This window comes from Colossoma macropomum, unplaced genomic scaffold (genome assembly GCF_904425465.1).
Source record: "Colossoma macropomum unplaced genomic scaffold, Colossoma_macropomum, whole genome shotgun sequence".
Lineage (NCBI taxonomy): Eukaryota > Metazoa > Chordata > Actinopteri > Characiformes > Serrasalmidae > Colossoma > Colossoma macropomum.
The window spans coordinates 2,515,358-2,541,301 of NW_023494801.1; the positions used below are offsets into that span (position 1 = coordinate 2,515,358).

Sequence of the window (25,944 nt, forward strand, 5' to 3'; positions counted from 1 at the left end):
CTCTGTATGTGTGTGGCTTTTGCCTGACTGAATGTGTGATTGAACCCTGCAGAGCTTTAGATGTCTGGAGATCAGTCGCTGGGTCATTTGTGGTCTCATTGGAGTCCTGACTGGACTCATAGCTTGCTTCATTGACATCGTGGTGGAGCAGCTGGCTGGAGTGAAGTATGATGTAGTCAAGAAGAGTATCCTTACTTTCCAAGTGCTGTCTGTATCGGTCCATAATGCGCTGCCAGATATAAAGGCTCAGTCCCATTTCACCCTTCGCCCCTACCCCTCCGTTTTGCGTGTTTACACCTAGGGGTAGGCTGTTCTGATTCTTGTTGAGATAGAGGGGTAAGATGAAGTGTTAGGGCTACATGCCCCCCCCAAACAGAGTCTTTTTAGAGGCACACCAAATAGAGTGTTATGAGGGGAAAAAAGAAAAAGATGGCTGCGGAAGAGACTGAGGCCCAGTCCCATTTCTTCTTTTTACCCCTTATCCCTGATATGAAGATGAAGTCAGATATTCACCAGATTCTTGTCCGAATTTTCCCGTTCCACCTTAAATGGTGCAGCAGTTACATTCTGCTTCAGGCATCAGAACTGCTGGACTATTTAAGGTGGAACGGGTAAGTTAGCTAGCTGGCTACCGAGACATTAGCATGCTATTAGCGATTTTTTTTTATGCTTGTTATGAAGAAAAGAACCATAATACACTGAAACAACATACAGTGGTCATCGTAATTTTTTAATGGAGAAAATTCTCACATTTGTGTGTTTCTTTGGTCTCTTGTTCTCCATCTTGCCGGTTTTTCTTTTTTTCTCATAACTCTGTTTGGAGTGTCTCTGAAAGACCTCTGTTTGGAGGGTCATGTAGCCCCAACACTTCACCCTACCCCTCTATCTCAACGAGAATCGGGACACCCTAACCCTAGTCGTGAATGCGCAAAACAGATGACTAAGGGCTAAGTCATTGGGGCAAAATGGGATTGGGCCCAAATAAACCCTCAAATGTGAGTATTTTTTCCATTAAAATTATAATGACCATTGTCTTATTTTAGCTTAATGTCATTTCAATGTATTGTAGTCCTTTTCTTCATAACAAGCGTAAAAAATCACTACTAGTATGCTGATGTCTCGGTAGCTAGCTGGGCAAATTTCCCGTTCCAGTGGAACTGATTTTAAGGTGGAACAAGAAAATTTGAAGAAGAAGCCGGTGAATAGCTGACTTCAGCTTCATATCCGTAACCTGTTAATGAAGTAATGCTCTTTTTTTATTTGAGGGTCCCGTTTTTCGTAGGGAAGATTTCAACCACTACCCCTTGGAACTGAGTTAGACTCAAGGTGCAAGGTGACGCTTGAAAACAAGGGGTAGGAGTAAAAATAAGAAATGGGATTGGGCCAACGTCTCACTCGAAGGAGACATACCTCTCTTCAACAAGCTAACACAGTTCCCTGGGGTCTTAATGAATTTGCTTGGGTCAAAATACCACAAGGATCAAGCACCACAGCACCTTCTCACCCTTCTATTGTTACAAGCTTGACATCGTAACAATACCAGAACCCTTTTTGGTGCTATATAGAAGCATTTTCCAAGAGGTACTGTAAGAGCCATCTACAGCACATTCTCCATCAGTCTGAAGAACTTTGAGTGTTCATGGTTCTATTTAGAACAATTTTCTTTACTAAAGAACCCCTGAAGAACCATCTTTTTTAAGTGTGTAGGCAGCACACAGAAAACTGACTGGGACTCCAGATACCTAAATGTATGTGCACAAGCATTTTCATCATGTATCCTCTAAGCTGGGCCTGCACCACAGAATTTTTAGCCCTTCAGTGAAGAGGATTACCTTCATTACCTTCAAGCACTGAAAAAGAAAACATACTGAAGCAGCAGAGCGGTCAGTATGTGATGTCTTTCCCTCCAAACTCAGTTCTCACTCAGAATGAGCTACGAACATCTTCATGGTGATAATTTGGCTGCTGGTAAATGGAACCTCAGTTTGTCAGAACATTGCCAATTTAAGATTATTTATAAAACAGATAGTTCCGGTCCTAAAATCTGGTTGGCTGAGCCGCGTTCAAAGCCATTGTAAAATCCACGATATACCGTGGCTGTGACCGCCTCACAGCGACCGAACTCTGTATCACTGCACCACGGCACGAAAAACCCTTCTGTTGTGAATGGATTAATCTTTGACTCTAATGCTGCTCGCATGGAGCACCGAGTGTACTGATGGAGTAAGAACCCGTTTTTTTAAACTGAGGGGCTGACAACTTATGTTCTTAACTAGAACTGGGCTGGTCAGCTAGCTTACAGGCTAAAAGAGCCAACAGCCTAAACAGCTCCATCATTAATATCACAGGCTTGAATTAAAGCACTCACAATGTGATTCACTGTAAAACGGCAATATAAAAGTCTAAAGAATGTCACCTGAATGTTTTACACGCTTCAAATGTTTGTTAGAAGTAGCATCGAACCCAGGCTGAATCCGTACTCCCTAAATAGTGTGCTAGTTGTGAAAGTTTAGAAATTCTAGCTCCTGCTGTCAGTGCACTGCCTGTTGAGTATGAATGTGGATAAATCCCAAATGACGCTTTTTAGCAATGTTTTGCTCTGTTGGGCTGCAGGAGTCGGTATTTAAACTCCTACATAGTGCACTATGTAGGGAGCAGGGAGCCGTTTGAGATTTAGCCCCAGCGTGAGAAAAGTGGCGTCGTCAGACTGACAGAAGATTTGCATGGGAATTTGGTGACCAAAAAGTGCTTATAAACAAAGTATTTGCATTAAACAGTGCTGTGTTATCATATGTTCACTGTTATGCAACAAAAATGAAAAAAAAAAAATCATGAAATGTCTGCAGTTTACAGTGATTGGCGACTGAACGTTCTTCTCCTCATTCATTCAGTGGTCAATGGTTGCTTAGCAACGATACTGTACTCTAAAGGAACGACATTTCTTTGCAGAATACTTGTTTATGTCGATTATTATTAGTAATAACTTAAATAATTATCAAAAATATTGTGTATCTTAATATATTTTATGTTGGCTGCCGTTTTATAAAAGCAATAAGCCACTCGAGGCAGTGCGTCACTGCGTTTTTATCACGGAGAAAGGAGTTTTACTTCGCGTCGTGCCAAAGAACACCCTTCCCGTGTTGAAATCACAGTAGCCCACAGCCTCGAGTGGCTTATTGCTTTATTGATTATTCGCTAATTAATTCACATGAATAACGGAATATTAAAACATTCAGGTTTTGGAGCGCTAGATCAAACGTGCTGATGAACGATTAGGATATCTCTTTATTATTCGTTCTTTTAAATTAATTTATGTATTTATTTCTGTGCTAGTTTCTTAACCCTTTCCTTAACCAAATGTCCAGGCATTGATAAAAATACAGAAATCGGAGGACTGTCCATCTCCTTGATCCTGTGGGCGGCGCTGAACTCTGCTTTCGTCATAGTCGGTGCCGTCATCGTGGCTTTCTTTGAGGTAAAGTGCTGCTTTCTCTTCCTGCTTCCTCTGTGGATTCCAGGTTTACCCCAGAATAGAGATATTAGATCTTTTCTCCTGTCTCTGTGTTGTAGCCCATGGCTGCAGGTAGCGGAATCCCTCAGATTAAATGCTACCTAAACGGAGTGAAGGTTCCTCGAGTGGTGCGGCTGAAGGTAAACACCTCATCTGGCTTCAGACTTCTAAGCTGTAGACCTTTAACCCGCTGTGATTAGGGACAGCACTGTGCAAAAGTTCGCCTGAGAATATTGTTTAACCACAAATACCTGACCCAGGTGGAAAAATCGCTGCATAAAGATGCACAAAACTTCTTTAAAGTCGTATCGTCAGGAGATCATGGGCACAGTTGTCCTCGCTCTCTCTGGGTGGGTAGGTTGGCCCCCACTTTCCCCCACCATCACCCATTGTGATGCTAGCCAGCGCAGACGTCTGTTAGGTGACTTAACAGAACTGGCGGTTAGTGTTCTCCTCCAAGCGTGTTCAGCTGTCCAGTGACACGTTAGCGAGTTCAAAAAGATGCGGTGGCACTTCTAAAGTCTTAGAGCAGGGGTGTCCAAAATCCGTCCCCAGGGCCAAATGCAGCCCACGGGACAGATTTTAATTGCCCCCCCCCGGCTTCTGTTTTACAGTGTATTATAAGTGACCCCCCGGCCAGTACGTTGCAGTTCTTTCTTTCACCTGATGGTGGCAGCTGACCAGACCTGCAGCTTCATTTACTGAGCTACATTTAGTCAAGACTACAGACATAAAGCTCAAACTAAACACTGAGAACTGAGATTTTGGGGAGATGGAAAACGTCTTATCAGAGCAAATTCAGTAGTTCAGTAAATATTAACCCGTTTAGGTCGAACAAAAACGTGGCTACACTGCGTTTATTTGATATGTGAGAACATCACCTAACAAAACCAAAAATTTATAGATTCTTGTTTAGTTTGTCTTACAAAGTATATTTTTCAACAAGTAAACCTGTGAATAGGAACATGATTAATACATTAGGCATGTTGTACTGTTGCTCTTAAACAATTTAATTATTTTTTTATAAGCGCTTATTGATCCAAACTGTTCTGCATGAACAATCCAACAATAAAAGAAGCCTCATGCATCTTTTATACAGTGATAGGAAACACAGTAACTCAAGCTCAGATTCTATGAACTGATATTTTGAAAACTTAATATTTTGAATGATTTGTGAATAATATGTCGGCCCTCAGGTATTTTAAAATAGTACATTCCGGCCCTTTTTGGAAAAAGTTTGGACACCCCTGTCATAGAGGAAGCTTATGCCAGCTCCTAGTGCTGGTCATATTGTGTGATTGAGTCCTAACTAGTGGGTGGAATTACTTGCGTCTAAATTGGGGGAGAGAATTAGGGGGGAAAAAAGGTTTTGTTTTACCATGTTTGTAGTTCATGTCCTTGGTCAGTCCGTTGAAGCTCAATCAATCATGTTCAAAAGACAAATTTTGTTTCTCTGTAATCTGATTGAAATGTAGTGATACAGTCTGGCGTTTGGTTTGACGGGTGTTCACGGTGATGAGGGAGGAGGAGGGAAAACATGCCAAGATATTATTGGTTGGTATCATGTGCTTGTCTGCATGTGTCGGTGCATGTTGACCCCCTCACAGCCTCACAGCACAGCAGAAAACTTACTGTCAGATATTTGAACTTGCTCGCTTGTGTTAACATAAACACGAGTTGTCAGCATAAACAAACCGAAATAAATCAAAAGTGATTCCTTTACAACCGGCCCAAAAACTGAAAGTGACAGAGTAACGTGAGGAGAGGAGAGGAGGTCGTCTGCCGACATGTACGAGTCAGGAGCGGAGGTGATGACGGGAGTTCACGCTGATGATCAGTCACGGACGCTGGAACACGATGACGTGGTTTGGTGTGAAACGCTCCGATTATCGAGTCAGAATTGTTCACAGTGGTGGTGATAGGAACCAGACGTCCACCTCTAAAAGCTCCCTCATGTTATTACATGGAATGGTTATGAATTCACTGCCTGATGACTGAGACACTGAGTGCGTTTACATGCACATAATAATCCGATAACTGCAGAAAATCAGATTTTGTCAGTAATCCGATCAAGATCTTTACATGCACTTGAGTAATCAGATAATGGGGAAACTCTGGGTCTACATGAGTCAGACAGTAATCAGATTTCTGCTTTACAACCAGCCAATAAACTCACGAAGAAGACAGTTGGTTTCAGCGCCGCTCCAAAAGTGTTTTGCTGTGTCTCGCAACATCCACCGTCTGATCTCGCTCATGCTCAGACTAAGAAATCCGAAAGAAATCAGAGTAAGCGTTCACATGCACTGAGGAACCTGATTACTGGGCTGAAATCCAGCCTCTTCATCGAATTTCTAGATTGTAGTATGGTGTTTACATGACCATTTGAGTAATCGGATAACTGCAGAAATCCAATCATGATCGGATTATTGAGTGCATGTATACTCACTCATTGTTTTATGACAGTTTTGTGATAAAGTTTTGGCTCACAGTGTATTTTAGTCCATTTGTTTTAAGTCCCCAAAGAAAACTTACTATGGCTCTGTTCACGTCTTCATCATTTAACTGTGCAGAATTTTTGGAAAGTCGATGGCGTTCCCCTTTAAATCAGGTGTGCTGATGATTGAATTGAACAAATCCATAGAATTTACAGTCCACTCTTATAAGTGGTCGAGTCGAGCTGAATCAAACCGGTGTTATTCTAACGTATTATAACTGTACCAATCATTAATTTTTCATTCTTAATATGTCTGATTGTTTTTTACACACACTCCTACCAGATTTGAGTTTGACCATACAGATTTTCCTCATTTACGCTGGCTTTTTCTTTTATTTGTGTTTTAATATTTGATTTTATCAGCATATAAAACACTGCCCAGATGAACAGCTTTAGATATAAATTTCTCCGGTGGTCTTTTGCACAGTGCAGCACGAGAGGCATTCATTCATAAGTGCATCAGTGTTTCAGTGTTTCCAGGTTGAACAGGAATGTTTTACTCACTCTTGTGTCTGTGGGCAGACTCTGGTGGTGAAGGTGGGCGGTGTGATCTGCTCAGTGGTGGGTGGTCTCGCTGTGGGAAAGGTGAGCCAGAAAACAATACAGAGCTTTTATACCTCTTCTGAATCTGGCAAAGTCCAGCTGTCCATTACATTGTCTGAACGATTCATGATGAATGGATCCAGCAGAAACGCTCCACAGTAAAATCTTTCCCACATCATGGAAAAAGACAGTTTATTTTGAAATACAGTGCACAGGTGCTGACTACATGATTCAAATGTGTACGTCGGTTCCACATCAGTAAAATATATCAGCTCGATTCTTGCCAAAATTGAGCAAACTGAAATTAAAAAATTGTGTTTGTTTTATTCATGTGGAACCGATGTGCACATTTGGCTCAAGCTGAGTCAGCAGTCCATGTATGGAATCTAAGCTGTGATGTCACCAAAAAAACAAACAAACATGCCTTTACATACAGTCGTATGCAAACGTTTGGGCACCCCTGGTCAAATTCCAATTATTTATTGATTTTATTTTAAGTGAAAATAACACATTCTCTACAGAGAACACGCTCTGCACTATTTAATGCACAATTACTGTTTATTTACAGAACATTTTTGTATTTTAAATTTTTTTTATTGCTGTTGTTGGAACAAAACCTCGTATCTCCATTTTTGTCCCTACACTGTGTGTAAATTTCATGATGAATGGATAAAAAGAAACGGCCAAAAATGACTTTCTTATTCCACTGACTTACATTAAAAGTAAAGTAGGTTTTTTTGCTTCTTCTGCAAAGTTACTACTTTGAAGATACAAGGTTTTGCTCCGACAGCAGCAAATTAGAGGTTGTGCACTAAATTTTTTTAAAAAATGCTCTTTGTAGACGATGTGTTAACATATTTTCTCTCATAAAATCAACAGAATGTCTGAACTGACCTGCAAAGTTTTGCTTACAACTGCACATCTGCCTGTTCGGCCTACAGCTGTTTAGCTCTGCCCATTCATGCTGAAGTTATAAGGCATGTTTTGGCTCAAATTGTTTTTTGAATGAGGCATAGCCAGTCAGAACAGAGATCATTTACATATCAGTCTTAAAGATGCAGCAACAAAAACAGCCCGTTTAATTCTAAGGAATAAAGATGGATTGGAAAATGATCACATTTAAAAAAGAAGTGTGTTATTTTTGTAGAGTTGTACCGTTTTTTGAAATATAAAATCGGCAAACATCCTAATTGAATCTCAAGAACAAAACAAACTTCAAGAAAAATGTAGGATGTGAGCCCTTTCTCCTGTTAAGCTACTCTTTCACAGATGTGTGCATTACATTGTTCAAAATGTGTTAGTTTTAAACTATTTTGCACAAAACTCTTCCCTCTCCTTCAGGAAGGTCCTATGATCCACTCGGGCGCTGTGGTGGCAGCTGGTGTGTCGCAGGGCAGGAGCACCTCGCTGAAGAAGGACTTTAAGGTCAGTTGGTCTTCACTGTGCACTGCGTTAATGGAAATACAGATGTCTCTCTTATTCATTTATTTATTTATTTATTTATTTATTTTCAAAGGCTGTTGTTCTAACTGATGGTGCTCAGTAGGGGTGGGAATCTCTAGGCACCTCACGATTCGATTCGATTACGATTCAGAGGCTGCGATGCGATTATAAAACGATTATCGATGTATCTTGATGCATCTTTTTTTTCTATATAGCATTTATATTTTCTCACTGTTTGAGCTCAAGTTTCGAGTTCAAGTTTCAAGTTTATTTGTCATTTGCACAACATGTCATGACATTTATGTCTTGAAATGCCTGTGGTGAGGCTCAGCTAATCACTCTACAGAAAGTAAATAAGTAAAAATAAAAATACAAGAAAAACCAACTGAAATATATTAAATATACACAAAATATACACAAGATATACACAGAATGTAGTGACAATATACATTTTAAAGTGACTAAGTAACTCGGTGTTGTTATTTAAAGTGACTTGGTACTTTTAAAGCAAAGTATTTGTAATTATCCATAATGAATTTACTTCCAATATCTTTTTTAACAAAACGAATGGAAGTGATGTGGCAAGTAAACTAGAAGACTCTCATTCACTGCTCTTGTTTGGAGCACGAGACGCTGCTGCTACTCATCTGTGATAAAATGCGCAGTTATGGTGAAATAAGATCCAGTGGTGATGGATGACCACGCAGCGCGTTACAGCTGTTCTACCCGTTTTCTTTAGAGATTTTATAACCTCGGTTTTGGTCCCGTTGTAGAGACGGGGGGGGGTCTCTGTGTCAGTAAAATATCTTTGAGATGGGGCGTGCGCAACAGCGCGAAAGCCCTGTTTCGCAACGACTGAGAACCAGCATGCAGACTGCAGGTCACCTAGCAGCGATGCGACTGTAGGCGAAGCTAAAGCAGAGCGAAGTAAATCTGCGTTTTCGTTTGTATTGTTTAGCCTATACTAGGACATCATCACACACTGAGACATACTGGACATTAAATGTTGGGGCTCCCAAGGGGGGCTCTCATTCATTCAGCTCGTGTGTTCTAGTTACAGTGGAGGTTCTCGAGGGGAACTGGAGCTCCGCCAAGCTGCTGCTTTTGTTAGTTTGCTGCTTGTTGATTTATCCATAGATCCCATGCAAGCACTATCATCGTCTACTGAAGGTGCTGAAAGTTTCACTTTAAAAGACATTTAAAGTTGTATTTGAATGAGAGCGCTACAATCACAGATTCTGATAGAGCAACATGCAGCGCTTCAGCTTCAGCCTGAACTGGATGGGTCGAAGGGTCGAACTGGGAAATTCTGGGAAATGTTAACAGCTGTACAAAAAATATTGCCATTAATAATTTTACAGATGTTAACTTTGACAACCCTAATATGTACATATACTAGGGGCTGCCTGGTATATTAGGATGGAAACAGTAAAGAGTTCTGATATTAGCTTCACTGTGTTGCAGATTTTCGAGTATTTCCGCAGAGACACTGAGAAGAGGGACTTTGTCTCCGCAGGAGCTGCTGCTGGAGTCTCGGCTGCCTTTGGAGCTCCTGTTGGTGAGACGCTCAGTCACTCCATATGCATAACATACTCTATTTTGATTATGTTGATACCTGTTGTAATTGGGATGTTTTGTGATATTAAAAAAAAAATCACACACACGCACTGTTGATATGATGTGGTTAAAAACTGACCTGCATTATTTGTGACTAAAACTATATATATGTGCAAAAATCAAAGACCTTTAATTTATTTCTTCTCCTGTCAAAACGTAAACCTAAAACAGCCATTAAATACAAGTTATTCATTTTTCAGGAGATACTTTTGAGGAGATCAGATATAAGATAATCAACTTGCATAAGGAAGGAGAAAAACTAAGTAAAATTAGTGAAAAAACAGGAGTTTCCGAAAAACTGGAGTTCAAAAACTGATTAACAGCTACAGAGAAAATGTGGCTCCTAACAACCACCTGGAAGACCTGGTAGACCCCAAAACTGCCCCCATCAGATAAACAGCACTTAAAGCTTTCATCTCTGAGAGAGAGGAGAAAATCAAGCTGCTTCAGATCTAAAAACATCCACAGGTGTTTCTGTCCATCCTTCCACTGTGAGAAGACGACTCAGCGCTGTGGGTCTGAAAGGATGTGTAGCTGATCAAGAAGAACCTCACTGAGAAAAGGAGACGGACACATCAAACAAAGAAGCTGAACGATGGACTGACCACCCCAGAGTCCAGATCTCAACACCACTGAATGTGTTTGATCACTTCAGAAAATGATCAACCAGCTTCTAAGACTGAACTTTGGAGGTGTGTCTGCAGATTCTTTGAGGAACTGAAAGTGAGTCTCCTGAAAAGAAAGATGAACAGCTTCTACTTAATGGCTGCTTTGACTGGAAATGAAATGAATTAATGGTAGTCTTTGACTTTTTGCAGTGCTGTGAACCTTTTGACAGTGAACTGGGGTGCGTATTGATGATAAATGATCAAAATTAAAAAAAAGTAAATATAAAAAAAACGAGTCAGCATATTACAGGCTTCTGAGATTAAAAATGACAACCAGTACATTGCAAAGCCTCACTGTAAACCACATCTGTGTAGCAGTGAAACACAAGCTGGTTTTGGCTGCAGTGAGGGGACATTTATGTAGGCCACAGGAAGTTGTGTTGAGCACACGATTGCTGCTGCACCTCAACAAAACATGAACAGGAAGCAAGAAAAGGGTTTGCGTGATATGACTGCTGATTATTTCTGTTACGGAAATGAAGAAAAGAACAAGAAGTGATTTGTAGCCTGTATTTCAAGTTTATTTCAAGTTTATTTGTCATTTGCACAACATGTCAGGACATTCATGCATTGACATGCTTGTGGTGAGGCTCAGATAATCACTCTACAGAAAGTAAAAATAAAAATACAAAGAAAATACTGAAACTGAAATATATTAAATATACACAAAATATACAAAAATAACCTCTCTGCTATGTACAGATATGTTTATATAAATATTTATATGAAACATATTAATATTAAACAACATAAACATGCAGTATAAATGGAACAAAACATGAAATGATACCAGGAGGATTTTCACAAAGCAGGAATTAACAGTTTAGCCATATAATTTGATCCCATATTCTGGCCTGTCCAATCGGCAACGAACTGGAGGAATGTTAGTGTTGGAAGCTTACATTATCGGGCTAGTATCATTTCATGTTTTGTTCGGTATGTAAAATGGATATATATGTGTACATATATAAGCTTTCGTGAATCCGGCCTGTTTGGGTCAGTTTCACAGAGACTGCTGTTGGGTTTTTGTTCAGTTCTGGGCTCAAAACATGATGTGGTGGTTAGGGTTATGATTGATTGAACTCTGTTTAGGTTCAGACTCAAAACATGGTGCTTTAAGTCGGGTCAGATTTGGACGGAAAGTGGTTGGGTCATATTCGGGTTCAGACAGAAATTTCAGGCCCAATTTGCTGTTCCTCTTACATGTCCTTTTGCGGCCTTTGCTGTAGGGATGCTTCACTTTCTGCCATTCAGTCTAAAGCAAAGGTTCTCAGCCTTTTCCACCCCAAGGCCCACCGGTTTATAAGTACAAAGCATGCCGGCCCACAGGAAAACTAAACTGAACTTTTAAAATACAATCTTCTTTTTCCTTTCTTAAGTAATGAAAACCTGGGAATCAGGGCTAGAGAAACATCGGATCGCCCCTTTTGGTTCCATCACAGGTCCCAAAATTTGCAGTTATGTTAAAAAAACATATGTATTTCCAGAGACGTTAAAAAAGGGGGAAAAGCAAAAAGAATAGAAATGTACGAAGTGGATGTGGACTGTGATTTAGAGCTGCAGTACATCGGTTTTGTGATTAATTTGAAATAGCCAAAGCTCACTTCACTCACCGGGCTTTTAGCAATCAACAGTAATAATAATCCTTACTTTATATCTGCTTCTTTAGGATTGGTTTATCAGTTTGAGGTTACGCAATCATGCTGCTGCTGCTCGGCCAAAAATACGCTCCGATCTATGAGCTAAAATTAAATGTGGATCTTTTTACTATTGTTTTATTTTACAGCAGCTTGTGCTGCAGAAACGAGAGCAAATGAGGGTCTGTAAAGAGTGAGACATTAAAACAGGCAGATTATGCTGACAGTACAGCACCGACGTGCTGCTAGAAGGTGGGGAAAGACAGTTTTGCTGATGAATTCCCTCATTTCATCATAGACTGCGTCCCCACCAGCAGTGAATTGAACCAGGGCTCGGTTAAGCAGTTTCTTCGATTCGTAATTATATGGTTAATCTTTTTTACACTTATGTTTTTTATGACTTAAAGTGATGTTACCGGCCCACTATGAACCACTGCCTCCATAGAATTCAGACCCGCGGACCACAGGCTGAGAAACCCTGGTCTAAAGCTAAATCCCTCTGTTATGTCCTCAAGATTTCTTTATGCTTCTCTTCCATTCAGGTGGAGTTCTGTTCAGTTTAGAGGAAGGAGCGTCCTTCTGGAACCAGATGCTGACCTGGAGGATTGTGAGTGATTTGTTGAATGAAAACAAATCTGCTATAATGCGATTATAAAGCGTTATGTTGGCATGAGGTTGAACTTTGTTTATAGTGTTTTGATTATCCACTTTCTCTCCAAACTTAAGGAGCGCTCTCTTTCTCTTTTTAACTCTCTCGAGCCAGTTCTTTGCATCCATGATCTCCACCTTCACCTTGAACTTCTTCCTGAGTATTTACCACAAAAAAACAGGCGAGCTGTCCAGTCCGGGTCTCATCAACTTCGGCAGCTTTGACTTGGAAGTGAGTTCTCAAATAACTTTGCCTCTCTCTGTTGTTTGGTTTTCCTCTGTCTCTTTCGCTTGCTGTCTTTTCTTCTCTCTCTTTCTGTTTACCTTTGATAGTGGCAACGTTTCAATGCACAGTTTAAGATTTTATTAAGATTGAAAGAAGAAGCATTACTGAGTCACAGGAATTAAGACACTGCACTGCTCTGACTGCCCTGAAATAACCATTTAAAAGTCAGAGCTGTCAATTCAGGAGTTTTTCAGACTATGTCGTACATTTTTATGTATTAATGTCTCACATATAGACTCATAAAAAGGTCTGACTTGATGTTTAGGTTTCAAATGCAAAATTAACATTATATAAATGAAGATATTATGACAATAGTACACTCTTAAAAAAAGGTGGTGCTTTAAGGGTTCTTTAGTAAAGAAAGAGGATCTATATAGAACCGCAGACTCGAACCCTTTGCATGATTAAAAGGTTCTTTGCAACATGAAAGGTTGTTCAGATTGATGGAAAATGTGCATGAATGTGCTGTAGATATTTCTATATAGCACCCAGAATGGTTCTTCTACTGTTACAGACTTGACACTGTAACAATAGAATAACCCTTTTGGGTGCTGTATAGAACCATTTTCAAAAACAATCTATATAGAACCATCCACAGCACATTCTCCATCAGTCTGAAGAACGCTTTCATGATGCAAAGAACTCTTTAATCATGCAAAGGGTTTTTTGAGTGTCCGTGGTTCTATATAGAACTGTTTTCTTTACTAAAGAACCCCTGAAGCACCATCTTGAGTGTAGATAATTAATAACATTATACAGATTTATATGATGACTGAACATACACCGACCAGGCATAGCATTATGACCACCTCCTTGTTTTTACGCTCATTGTCCATTTTATCAGCTCCACTTACTATATAGGTGCACTTTGTAGTTCTACAGTTACAGACTGTAGTCCATCTGTTTCTCTGCATACTTTGTTAGCCCCCTTTTACCCTGTTCTTCAGTGGTCAGGACCCCCATGGACCCTCACAGAGCAGGTACTGTGTGGTGGTGTGTTAGTGTGTGTTGTGCAGGTCTGAGTGGATCAGACACAGCAGTGCTGCTGGAGTTTAAACCCCTCATTGTCACTGCTGGACTGAGAATAGTCCACCAACCAAAAACATCCAGCCAACAGCGTCCTGTGGGCAGCGTCCTGTGGGCAGCGTCCTGTGACCACTGATGAAGGACTAGAGGATGACCAACACAAACCGTGCAGCTGCAGATGAGCTATCGTCTCTCACTTTACATCTACAAGGTGGACTGACAAGGTAGGAGTGTCTAATAGAGTGGACAGTGAGTGGACACAGTGTTTAAAAAACTCCAGCAGCACTGCTGTGTCTGCTCCACTCAGACCAGCACAACACACACTAACACACCACCACCACATCAGTGTTACTGCAGTGCTGAGAATGACCCACCACCCAAATAGTACCTGCTCTGTGAGGGTCCATGGGGGTCCTGACCACTGAAGAACAGGGTAAAAGGGGGCTAACAAAGTATCAGAGAAACAGATGGACTACAGTCTGTAACTGTAGAACTACAAAGTGCACCTATATAGTAAGTGGAGCTGATAAAATGGACAATGAGCATAGAAACAAGGAGGTGGTCAGAATGTAATGCCTGGTCGGTGTATACTGAAGCTGGATGACAGTATGGGTGAAATGGGTAATGGGGTTTTTCTAGTAGTCAAATGTTGTTTCTGGTGTTCTTCCTCCTGCAGAGCGTGAAGTATAATCTTTATGAGATCCCTCTGTTTATAGCCATGGGAGCAGTAGGTAAGGAGAAGAATTCTGTGTCTTGATATGGATTTTAATATTTCTGAACACAGGGTGACAGTTTATCTTTCTCCTCACCTCTCCTCACCCAGGTGGCCTTTTGGGAGCGCTCTTCAACGTCCTCAACTACTGGCTGACCATTTTCAGGATCAGGTAAAGCCGTGCAAGATGAAGATCTTCGAGTTTGCCGGATTAGCCTAGTGCTGTATTAACCAGATGACCTCTCGTAGGTACGTGCACCGGCCGTGTCTGCAGGTGATGGAGGCCATGCTGGTCGCCGCAGTGACGGCCACCGTGTCCTTCGCCATGATCTATTTCTCCAACGACTGCCAGCCTCTGGACACACAGAAGTCAAGTGAGGAATATCCTCTGCAGGTAGCTCAGAGCTTTCTACTGAACTGCTTCACAGTCAGAGTAGAAAACACATTTCAGACTTTTGACTGACTTGGACAAAATCACTACTATCACTACCAAAACAGTCATAACACTCCCGAAACTTTACCAGACGTTTCAGTCGTGACTGTTTCAGTAGTGACAATTGTAGCTCAGTTTGAGCTCAAAAATGCAGCCAGTACATGACAGGCAAACACAGCTTTGAACATCATTTGAAAATCATAAATTTTTTCATTAAAACACTAAAAATTGCAGAAAATCTGTGTTTCGGTAGTGACAATTCTAAATGTTCCACACTAATTTTCAGACTTTGGGACACATTTACTTCAAAACAATGGGATCTAACTGCTCACCATGTGGCCATGAGAGATAGGGATGCAGCCTCACGTCCTGCTCTAAAATGCAGGGGCGTGGCTGAAACATTGTTTTGGTAATGACATGACAATGTTTTTAAAATTAAAAATTAAGCTCATGATAAATCTAAGTCTTTCAACCTCACTGTAAACACCTCCCAATACAAAGTACCCTATAATTGATGATTTTGTATATATTTAGAGTATTACTGTCTCTATTAATGCCTGGGTTTAAAAAGTTTATAGCCTAATACCTAAGCAGTAGAACACGAGAGGGAGTTGGTTGTCGCGAAATAACATCATGGCTGTGATTCGGTCGTAGATCATCACAGCTGTGATGTTATTGGCGATAACACACTCCTCCAGTGTTCTATTGCTTTTATACAACAGTTAATACAGTAATAAATTAATAAACTGGGCCGTGAACGCGGCGTTTAATATGTTTTAATGTTCGCAGTTCCTTCACCAAATTATAGTTCCTTAACAAGCAGCTTGTTGCTACGTCAGAGTAACGAGCTCCGCCCACTCGTCTGCTGTAAGCCTCGTCTTTTGAAATATGGACTGAGCCATAAAACTGCTGCAATATCAAGTTCAGCTCAGTTTTGTCAGTTTTTGCCAGATCAGTATTAATGTTGTTTTGTTCCAGCCAGTCTGTAAAGCATCTTACAGCCCGTTTAGTTTGGCGAATGGTGTTGGGTTCATTTCTGGCTGATTCCAGGTTGTTTAGCTGTTCTTCTGTCTCAGCTGCCGACTGAAAAGCTGCTCAGTGGTGATGACAGTTTGGGAATTTAGTGTCGTCTCATCTTCAGAGTCTGACCAAATCGGCTGTCGGTCAGATGTGATCTTAAGTGTCCATTTTCTGTTTGTTTGCAAAACGTTCAGATGTCTTGAGCGTCTCCTACAGCTGTCAAAGTCATTGCTTAGCAACAGCATCTCAGCGGAGTGATACAGTGTTTGTGTAAAACCTGTGATGTTATGGCGAAATAACAGCACAGTTAGAACACTTCTCAACCAATCAGCTTGCGTGGCCGGAACTGACTGATGTGTATAATACAGTATGTGTAGTCTGAATGCTTCGTTGTTTTTTTTTAGATAGTTTGTTACTGCGGAAGCACAGTTTGATCTAATTTGGTAGAATGGCCCATACATGAAAAATATCAGAGATCTGCATCAGCCCTCAGCTTCCCACATCGGTGCATCCTTAAATGTGATATTGCTAAATCTTCCACCCCAATTGTGTGAGCATAAAAATACAAGATGTATGACAATCTAGAAACTGTAATATATCTAAAACTGTCCTGTGTATACAGTATTTTAGTGTAGATCTGCGTTAATGCATGTGAAAGTGACAGTGTGGTTTAGCAGTTCTGAATGTCAGGATGTCTCTGTTTTTCAGGGCTTCTGCGCTGATGGAGAATACAATGCCATGGCAACGGCGTTCTTCAACACACCGGAGAAGAGTGTGAGGAGTCTGTTCCACAGTCCCCCAGGTGTGTGTGTGTGTGTGTGTGTGTGTGTGTGTGTGTGTGCACGTGGACTATGAGAGTATCTGTGAAATATCTGTGATTAATTTCAAAGACGTCTATAACATTCACTCGATTCGGACTGTCACAGTTAAAGGGAAAGTCCACTGATTTTTAAAATTTCAGCATAATTCAGTGATTGAGATGTAACCAAAGTCATTCAGGGTGGTTTGGTGTGAAATAGCATAGTGGTGATAGGAACCAGGGGTCACCATGTTTACAACATAAATATAAACACCTATGGACATATTTTATTTGTTATCTAAAACCACCAGTGGGCCTACGTGTGTCTTCGGAATATTGAATATTGATTATTATTTTGCCTCACAACACCTCACATGTACTTATCCACTATCATATTTTAAAAATATGTTTTTACCTTAAACACTATCGTAAAAAAAATGTCATCAGTCAGTGAATTCATAACCATTTCATATAGTAACTCTCTGTGAGCTTTTAGAGGTGGACGTCTGGTTCCTATCACCACCACTGTGAACAATTCTGATGCTGTAAGTTCCTCTAGAACAGAGCATTTCACACCAAACCACTCTCAAAGACTTTGATTACACCTTAACCATCTTATTAATATAATCATTAGTGAAAGGCCTACACTCCATATTTATAGGTCTTTTTTTGCCTGGATTTCTTTCCACTTATGCAAATTCCTGGTGGTTGGAGTGCATATGCATTTTTGTGTGTTTTTTTGTGCGTGTGGAACAGTTTCTGGTTCCTGGGATTCAAAAATAAAATAAATCATCTGAGCCAAACCATCCCCACACACCGCTGCTCATGAAGGCCAACCACTGATGGCTTTTTCAGAATGTTAGGGCCCCAGCATGGAGCTGCATGCTGAGGCCCTCTGCAGCTGTGCATAGTCATCACAGCTGCAGGGCTGGGTGGGTGAGCACATCACCATTATACTCACTTATTGTAGACCGACATTTGCTCTCTTTAATAAGGCGTGTGGATAATGAATCCACTGAACCTGTTTGTTGAAGGAATATTCCAGTGTTTTTCAGCCTGATCCCCATCTATTACATTCATATCATACCATCAGTAATCATTTCTGTGTGTATGTCTCCACTTACAAAATATATGGAAATGCATTTACTGAGACAGGTAAGAGGGTAATGTCAATGTTAATGACGCCTTTAGAGGGCGGCGCTGAGCGACGTTTGTTTATTTGATGTTTGTTGATGACGCCTTTAGAGGGCGGCGCTGAGCGACGTTTGTTTATTTGATGGTTGTTGATGACGCCTTTAGAGGGCGGCGCTGAGCGACGTTTGTTTATTTGATGTTTGTTGATGACGCCTTTAGAGGGCGGCGCTGAGCGACGTTTATTTATTTGATGTTCGTTGATGACGCCTTTAGAGGGCGACGCTGAGTGACGTTTGTTTATTCGATGGTTGTTGATGATGCCTTTAGAGGGCGCCGCTGAGCGACTTTTGTTTATTCGATGTTTGTTAATGGCGCCTTTAGAGGGCGGCGCTGAGCGACGTTTGTAAATAACACCTTTAGTCTTCATAACCATTTCATGTAGTAACTTTCTGTGAGGGAGCTTTTAGAGGTGGACGTCTGGTTCCTATCACCACCACTGTGAACAGTTCTGACTCAGCAAGTTTCTCTAGAACAGAGCATTTCACACCAAACCACTCTGAATGACCTTGTTTGCATCTTAACTATTGAATAATGCAGAAACGCTGGACTGTTGCTTTAAGATAGTTTGTGCTTGTGGTGCTGCATGTTAAGCGTCGCAACAAGCAGATGTTCACTCTTCATGCTTGCCTTGAATTATATGCTGTGTTTGCTTGCATAGCACAGCTGTTATACGCCATAAACACGTTTAACATTAGTGCCGACTCAGAGTGGCGTGATGCTTGTAAATGCTTATGAAACATTCCTGGCCTTTAGGCTCGAGGAAGACAGTAAGACTGGAAGGAAAGTCTGACTTGGCTCATCTTTTACATACCATGCAGTTCAGGGCAGGGCTGTAAAAGTATGCAATTAAACTGCATCCATTCTGAAACAAAAAAAAATGATTATGATCTGTTATCATGTTCGTTTGTTTTATTTTATTTTATTTTTATTTTGTGAAAAAGTTCAGGCGAATTTTTATCCTCCAGATTCCACTTGGCAGCGGGGCAGTTGTGATAAATCATGTCAGTGTGTTTTTCTTAGCATATCATGGATCATCAGTACCTAAAGAGCACTGAACAGCTGTATGGTTCATTAAAGGGCCTGTGTTCTAGATTTTTTTATATTTTATTTTTTCCACTGATTTAATATTTGTGAGGATTTATGTATAAAAACAGTCATAATCCAGTTTTACATTAACATTTTCCAACGTCGAGTTAAACAGGCTGTGTGTGTTACTGTGTGTTTAAGACTGATATATGCAAATGTTTTCTTTACTGATTTGCTGCTTCGTTCAGAAAACGGCTTAGAGCTTCAGTGTGAGTGGGCGGGGCTAAGCTGCTATAGGCTGTGAACTGGAGTGCACAATGTTTTTAATCTTTAATAGTGTTTACATTCTACTTTAACCTCAATAATAATAATAATAATAACAATAATAACAACGTTACATTTATATAGCGCCTTTCACGATCCCAGTGACACTTTATATAACAAATAAAAGCTAAGAATTAGCAGTGAAAGGAAAAAGAGAAATGCCTAATGAAAAAGAGAAGTCTTTAAAAAAGTCTTTATTTCAAAAAAGGGATGGAAATTCTATTTTCCATATGGTCCCTTTACAAAGAAAGCATAATTAGTCATAAAATATTGGGAAAAAAGTTTAATTTTAAATGTGGCTCTATGAGGTTGTTTTTTTTTGTCTATTCCAGTGAAATATTTGCGATACAAATCGCATATCAGGAAAATGTCTTGAAATATCGTGATATTACACTTGCTCCACATCGTCCACCCTTGTGTGAATAACTTCTCCTGACTTATTTGTTTATTCGCTGTAGTTTTAAAAGTAATTCTGAATTATGCTAAAATAATGATGGTAAAATCTGATTATTTGAGTCAAATCTAAACTCAAATCCACTCAAATTTGCACGTCTAATTGTGAGGTGTGTGCAGATGCTTCATAACATAATACACTGCTGTAAAGTCCATCTGCTTTAGTAGGTAGTGACTCTGCTAGTGCTTGTTTGACGTTTGACTTGCTCTCTCTCAGGCACCTATAACCCATGGACCCTCAGCCTCTTCACCCTGGCCTACTTCTTCCTGGCGTGCTGGACGTATGGGCTGACCGTTTCAGCGGGAGTCTTCATCCCTTCGCTGTTGATAGGGGCAGCCTGGGGGCGGCTCTTCGGCATCTTGCTGCCCTATATGACCCCCAACCCATCGGTCAGTTTATACGCTCACCCTCCAGCTTCCCACAGAACCAGGCTGAACTTGGCGTTTGGCTCAGAGTAGGAGATTTTCATGTACGTACAGTACTGTGCAGAAGTCAGAGACCCTTCGTTAATTTAATTTGCAGTCAAAATGGCCATTAAGTACAAATGATTAATTCTTCAGGAAGTGTTTCTGAAGAGATTAGACATAAGAAAACCCCCTTGCATAAGGAAGGAGAATGTCAAAGGAAAATAAGTGGGGAGAAAAACAGGAGTTTATTAAAAATGATTAAAAATGGGGCTCCAAACAACCACCTGGAAGACCTGGTAGACACCAGAACTGCCCCCATCAGATAAACAGCACTTAAAGCTTTCATCTTGAGAGAGAGGAGAAAATCAAGCTGCTTCAGATCTGAAAACATCCACAGGTGTTTCTGTCCATCCTTCCACTGTGAGAAGACGACTCAGCGCTGTGGGTCTGAAAGGATGTGTAGCTGTTCAAGAAGAACCTCACTGAGAAAAGGAGACGGACACATCAAACAAAGAAGCTGAACGATGGACTGACCACCCCAGAGTCCAGACCTCAACACCACTGAATGTGTTTGATCACTTCAGAAAATGATCAACCAGCTTCTAAGACTGAACTTTGGAGGTGTGTCTGCAGATTCTTTGAGGGACTGAAAGAGAGTCTCCTGAAAAGAATGGAAGCTGGAATAATGGTAAAGAGTGATAGACTAAATCTCGATGGTCAGAAATGGAGAAAGGAAAGTTTCTGACGTTTGCACTGTACTGTATCTGTCAGTGATGATTTTGATACATAAACATCTACAAAACATAAACATTCTGCTCCTCTAGAGTGCATAAATGCTGTATCAAATATCAGTTTGAAGTATCTGTCCGTTATCACCGTGCCCTTGTAAACTTGCAACATACAGGCCCAGTCCCATTTCTCATTTTTACCCCTACCCCTTGTTTTTGAGTGTCACCTTTGCCCCTTAGAACTGAGTTACAGGGTAGTGGTCGAAATCTTCCCTCTGAAATGGGACCCTCAAATAAAAAGATCATCACTTCATTAACAGCTACCAGCGCTGCTCTGTAGGCGACCCTGCCAGTCTGCAGTGATAGCAGAGGAGGGTAAAGTTCAGCTCCTCACTGCTGGGCTTTAGTTACACTTAGGGCATCATATGCCTTCAAAGAGGGGGGCAATTATTTATTATCACCCACCCCTAATTCTTCAGTGATATGAAGCTGAAGTCAGATATTCACCAGATTGTCGTTTGAATTTTCCAGTTCCACCTTAAATGGAGCAGCAGTTACATTCTGGCACTTTAGGTGTCAGAACTGCTGGACTATTTAAGGTGGAACAGAGAAATTCAAACAAGAAGCTGCACTGCAGTAACACTGACGTGGTGGTGGTGTGTTAGTGTGTGTTGTGCTGGTCTGAGTGGATCAGACACAGCAGTACTGCTGAGGTTTTTAAACACTGTGTCCACTTACTGTCCACTCTATTAGACACTCCTACCTTGTCAGTCCACCTTGTAGATGTAAAGTCAGAGACGATAGCTCATCTGCTGCTGCACAGTTTGTGTTGGTCATCCTCTAGTCCTTCATCAGTGGTCACTGGACACTGTTGGCTGGATATTTTTGGTTGGTGGACTATTCTCAGTCCAGCAGTGACACTGAGGTGTTTAAAAGCTCCAGCAGCTCTGCTGTGTCTGATCCACTCAGACCAGCACAACACACACTAACACACCACCACCACGTCAGTGTTACTGCAGTGCTAAGAATGATCCACCACCCAAATAGTACCTGCTCTGTGAGGGTCCATGGGGGTCCTGACCACTGAAGAACAGGGTAAAAGGGGGCTAACAAAGTATCAGAGAAACAGATGGACTACAGTCTGTAACTGTAGAACTACAAAGTGCACCTATATAGTAAGTGGAGCTGATAAAATGGACAATGAGTGTAGAAACAAGGAGGTGGTCAGAATGTTATGCCTGATCGGTGTATATTTGGAGTTAAACTATGAACTGTTTGAGTTGGTTCAGATGTTTAGTGAGAAGTGCTGAGTTTGCTGATGTTATCTGATGTCTCGTTTTATTAGGTATTTGCAGATCCTGGAAAGTACGCCTTAATGGGAGCCGCAGCCCAACTCGGTGAGTCAGTGTGTTGTTTTAAAGTCATATGTTTGTGGCAACTTCCTTGTGCTATGTTAGGAAACAGTGCTGAAATGCTGTCTGGATCGCATGCCTTCGTGTAAGAAGTGTCTTGTTTCATCGCAGCTGGTAAAGAAGCTTACCGGCATTCACGCTGGTTTTATTTTGCAGGTGGCATCGTCAGAATGACGCTGAGTCTCACGGTCATTTTGGTGGAAGCTACAGGAAACGTTACCTATGGTCTCCCCATCATGCTGGTGCTGATGACCTCCAAGATCGTGGGAGATTATTTTATCGAAGTAAGGTTCAAATGATTCATGACCAAATGCTTCCACAAGCATTTAACTATATATTACCCTCCCCCACCACCACAAACCCTCCTCCACCCCAAATTAAAGGAATGTTTTGGTGAAAAATCTAATTTATATGATTTTGGAATAGAGCACCTCATTTTTGTAGGTTGCTGTGCTAACGCTACGTAACGGCGTACAGCATTAGAAATAAAGGTTCTGTTCAGGTACATTTTTCGCTCATCAAGGTGCAAACAGTGTAAATGTTCCCTCAAAGCTCCAACAGTGGTTTTAAGGTCTGATTGTGAACCTTAAATAAGTTTTTCCAGGTGAAAAGTTCGTATTTGTACCTTTTCATAACCGAATGTTTTAAAACAGAACAGTAAAATAAAAGCCTGGAGACGAGACGGGGTGTGTGGAGTCAGTACAGCTTAGAACATATCATTTCAGTGGATTATGGTTCAGTTATGTTCCCTGACTAAAGGTACTGAGATGGGGCCTTTGAGGGTCCCACCCCAGTGACAAGAGGGGAACTGACCCAGTGACAGTTCAGTACCTTTATTTCTGAGAGTGTAGTGACAAGTTATCGATATAGTTTGAAGCTATACTATACTATATCATAATTTTTTTTACATATTTCTATAATTTATTGTTTTAATTGGTACGTGAATATATATATATGTGTGTGTGTGTGTGTGTGTGTGTGTGTGTGTGTGTGTTTTTTGTCTACATATTCCTTTAATTTGTTGTTCTGTATGATCTTAATGTAGAATTAGTGGTGGGCTAATCCTTGTGTCTTAGTTTATCTGATCGATTGTCTATGAATGTTTGTTTACAGGGCCTTTATGACGTACACATAAAGTTACAGAGTGTTCCTTTCCTCCACTGGGACGCCCCGGCCACTTCCCACTCGCTGACGGCCAGGTAACACAGCCTTCAGACTTAATAAAACTGGCTATTCAGTCTAAAAGACCAAGTAAATAAGCTAGAATTTTGTATCAGATAATACTGCCCTAAAGGGAAGTGCAGGTTAAGCAAAGTGGGCTCTGTTTGAAATAGGACGTGCTTTTGTGAAGTAGCTGTACAGTCAGATTTAGTGTTTTTTCTCATCTTTTTCATACTAATGTCACACACAGGCTCGGAAAGAAGCTCTGGCTTGATGTTTAGGTCTCAATAGCAAAATCAACATTGTACTGACGAAGATTTGAGGACAGTAGTAGATAATTCACTCACACATCCTTTTGACTGAGTTTTCTTTCGCTCATCAGATTCGTCCGCTCAGTGAAGGGGTCTGAGGCACAACCCACACTATAAAAAGTTCTCCCGCACGTGACATGCAATTACACATTTCCACCAGAGAGGTCTCCAAATCCCCAAAACGTACAGACTGTAGCTTTAAGGTTCTAAATACTAAAAAAATCAGCAGTTATAAGTGAATTTGATTGCAGTGTCTACATTTGACTGCACTCTTGTTCAGACACTCTTGTTTTGTAGTAGCAGTGTATAATATTGTTACAACCCGTTCTAAAGTCAGGCTGTAACGGAAAATGAGAGTGGGCTGTCTTTCCAGACCTGCTGCAAGACCAGACACCAGACACCATTGAAACCAGAAAATTGCAGGTTTATTTGTTGCAAGAGGCCGATTTGAATGGGAGTTATGGATTCAGGGACGAACATATGCCAAAATAACAAACAAAACTACGAATGATTACAAAAATTAACTAAGTTAGTTTTAAAACGTCTCCCTTCTTTAAAACTAGGAGAAAAGGTGACACAAATAAATGGCACTTCCCAAATGTTCGCAGAGAGTTTCACAGAATATAAAAAAGCTTTCACGAAATTTACAAGCAAAGTGAAGTGCCAAGTGTTTTGAAGAGTGCCGGCTGGTCTTGACAGGTGTTCATCCAGGTCATGTCAAAAGGGAGAGCCCTGAACGTCTCGCAGGTGGTGGCTTAGTGACTTCTTTTATTTTTACTCACAAAACCGTCACAATTTTATTCCGTTCAGTTCAACTTCATTGTCATTATACATATAGTTGGGTTACAGTTTGAAGAAACACGTTTGGGTTACTTGTCTGGTGCATAAACATAAAGACAAGGGCATGAGTGCACGTGTACTGGTGGGATCATAGACAGTATATTGCTGTTGTCAGGACAAAACCTTGTGTCTCCGTTTTTGTCGCTTTTTCAGTTTTTGACATAATTTGAAAATATCTTTTACCCTTTACATTGTCTGTAAAGAAACGGCCAAGAATGACTTGGAAAAAAGTCTGGTTCCATTGACTTACATTAAAAGTGAAGTAGGTTTTTTGCTTCTCCTGTAAAGTTACCATTTTGGAGATACAAGACCGATATATATACTCAGTAAGTACAAAGACAATAAATACAGAAAACAAAAAAATCTGCTTTTTCTTGAACTGCTGGCCAGTTATGTTCTCCTGAAATGTAATGAGTGCTTGTTCAGTGATTTTAGTATACGAGTACTGCCACCTTGAACAGTTAACTGAGTACTTATGTACCCGTGCACATGCCTGGTGCTTCATTTACTACTTCACAGGTCGCTCCAAAGAAACTTTGGACACCAAACATGTTTTTGGCAATCGAGTGAATTAGAATTTTTTTGCCAGACTGTCTTTTTAAGGAACTTTTTAAGGAGGTTGTACATTCTTCTCCCTCCTACAGAGAGGTCATGAGCTCGCCGGTCACCTGCTTCAACAGAGTGGAGAAGGTGGGCACCATCGTGGACATCCTTAGCAACACGTCCACCAATCACAACGGTTTCCCCGTCATCATCCAAACTGCTGCCAGTGAAGAGGTACGACTAGTAGTTGTCCCGGTTTGGCCTTCAGATTGGTCCAGAGAGGTCATTTTGGCCCAGAGAGATGTGATTTTTGATCCTGCTGATCCTTTTCTGTTTGTTTTCACAGCCTGGGAAGCTCTGTGGTCTCATCCTCCGCTCTCAGCTCATTGTTCTGCTCAAGCACAAGGTAAACACTGTTGTTAAAAGTTTAATGCGGATCATTAAAATTATGTTGAATATGAATGCATTTGATTTACGATGGCTGATTCCTCTTTACACATTTGTATTTGGGTGTGGCCTTGTCACATCCTGCGTTACATAAATTTGTAAATGAGGCATTAATTATTAGGTAAGTTGCCAGGCATTACAATGAAACTTGCTAATTTTTGCCTTTTGGCTTTTATTTTAAATTGGATGGCCTTTAGAAGAGCAGCATTTATGCGTTTACATGACTATGGATGTTTACTTACTTTGTTTACTTATTATTT

General features: G+C 40.7%; 1 protein-coding gene across 1 annotated transcript in view; it reads left to right on the forward strand.

Annotated features, from left to right (window-relative positions):
* clcn7 (chloride channel 7) overlaps positions 1-25,944 on the forward strand; it is a 44,781-nt gene that overhangs the window by 13,323 nt on the left and 5,514 nt on the right. The window contains exons 5-22 of the mRNA XM_036589797.1: positions 53-185; positions 3,366-3,475; positions 3,571-3,651; positions 6,528-6,590; positions 7,890-7,973; positions 9,456-9,549; positions 12,456-12,520; positions 12,677-12,793; positions 14,550-14,604; positions 14,697-14,757; positions 14,835-14,979; positions 16,747-16,840; positions 20,052-20,224; positions 22,316-22,367; positions 22,539-22,666; positions 23,496-23,581; positions 25,339-25,471; positions 25,584-25,643. Of these exons, the coding sequence (XP_036445690.1) occupies positions 53-185; positions 3,366-3,475; positions 3,571-3,651; positions 6,528-6,590; positions 7,890-7,973; positions 9,456-9,549; positions 12,456-12,520; positions 12,677-12,793; positions 14,550-14,604; positions 14,697-14,757; positions 14,835-14,979; positions 16,747-16,840; positions 20,052-20,224; positions 22,316-22,367; positions 22,539-22,666; positions 23,496-23,581; positions 25,339-25,471; positions 25,584-25,643 (1,734 nt within the window). The remainder of the gene's footprint in view (positions 1-52; positions 186-3,365; positions 3,476-3,570; positions 3,652-6,527; positions 6,591-7,889; positions 7,974-9,455; positions 9,550-12,455; positions 12,521-12,676; positions 12,794-14,549; positions 14,605-14,696; positions 14,758-14,834; positions 14,980-16,746; positions 16,841-20,051; positions 20,225-22,315; positions 22,368-22,538; positions 22,667-23,495; positions 23,582-25,338; positions 25,472-25,583; positions 25,644-25,944) is intronic.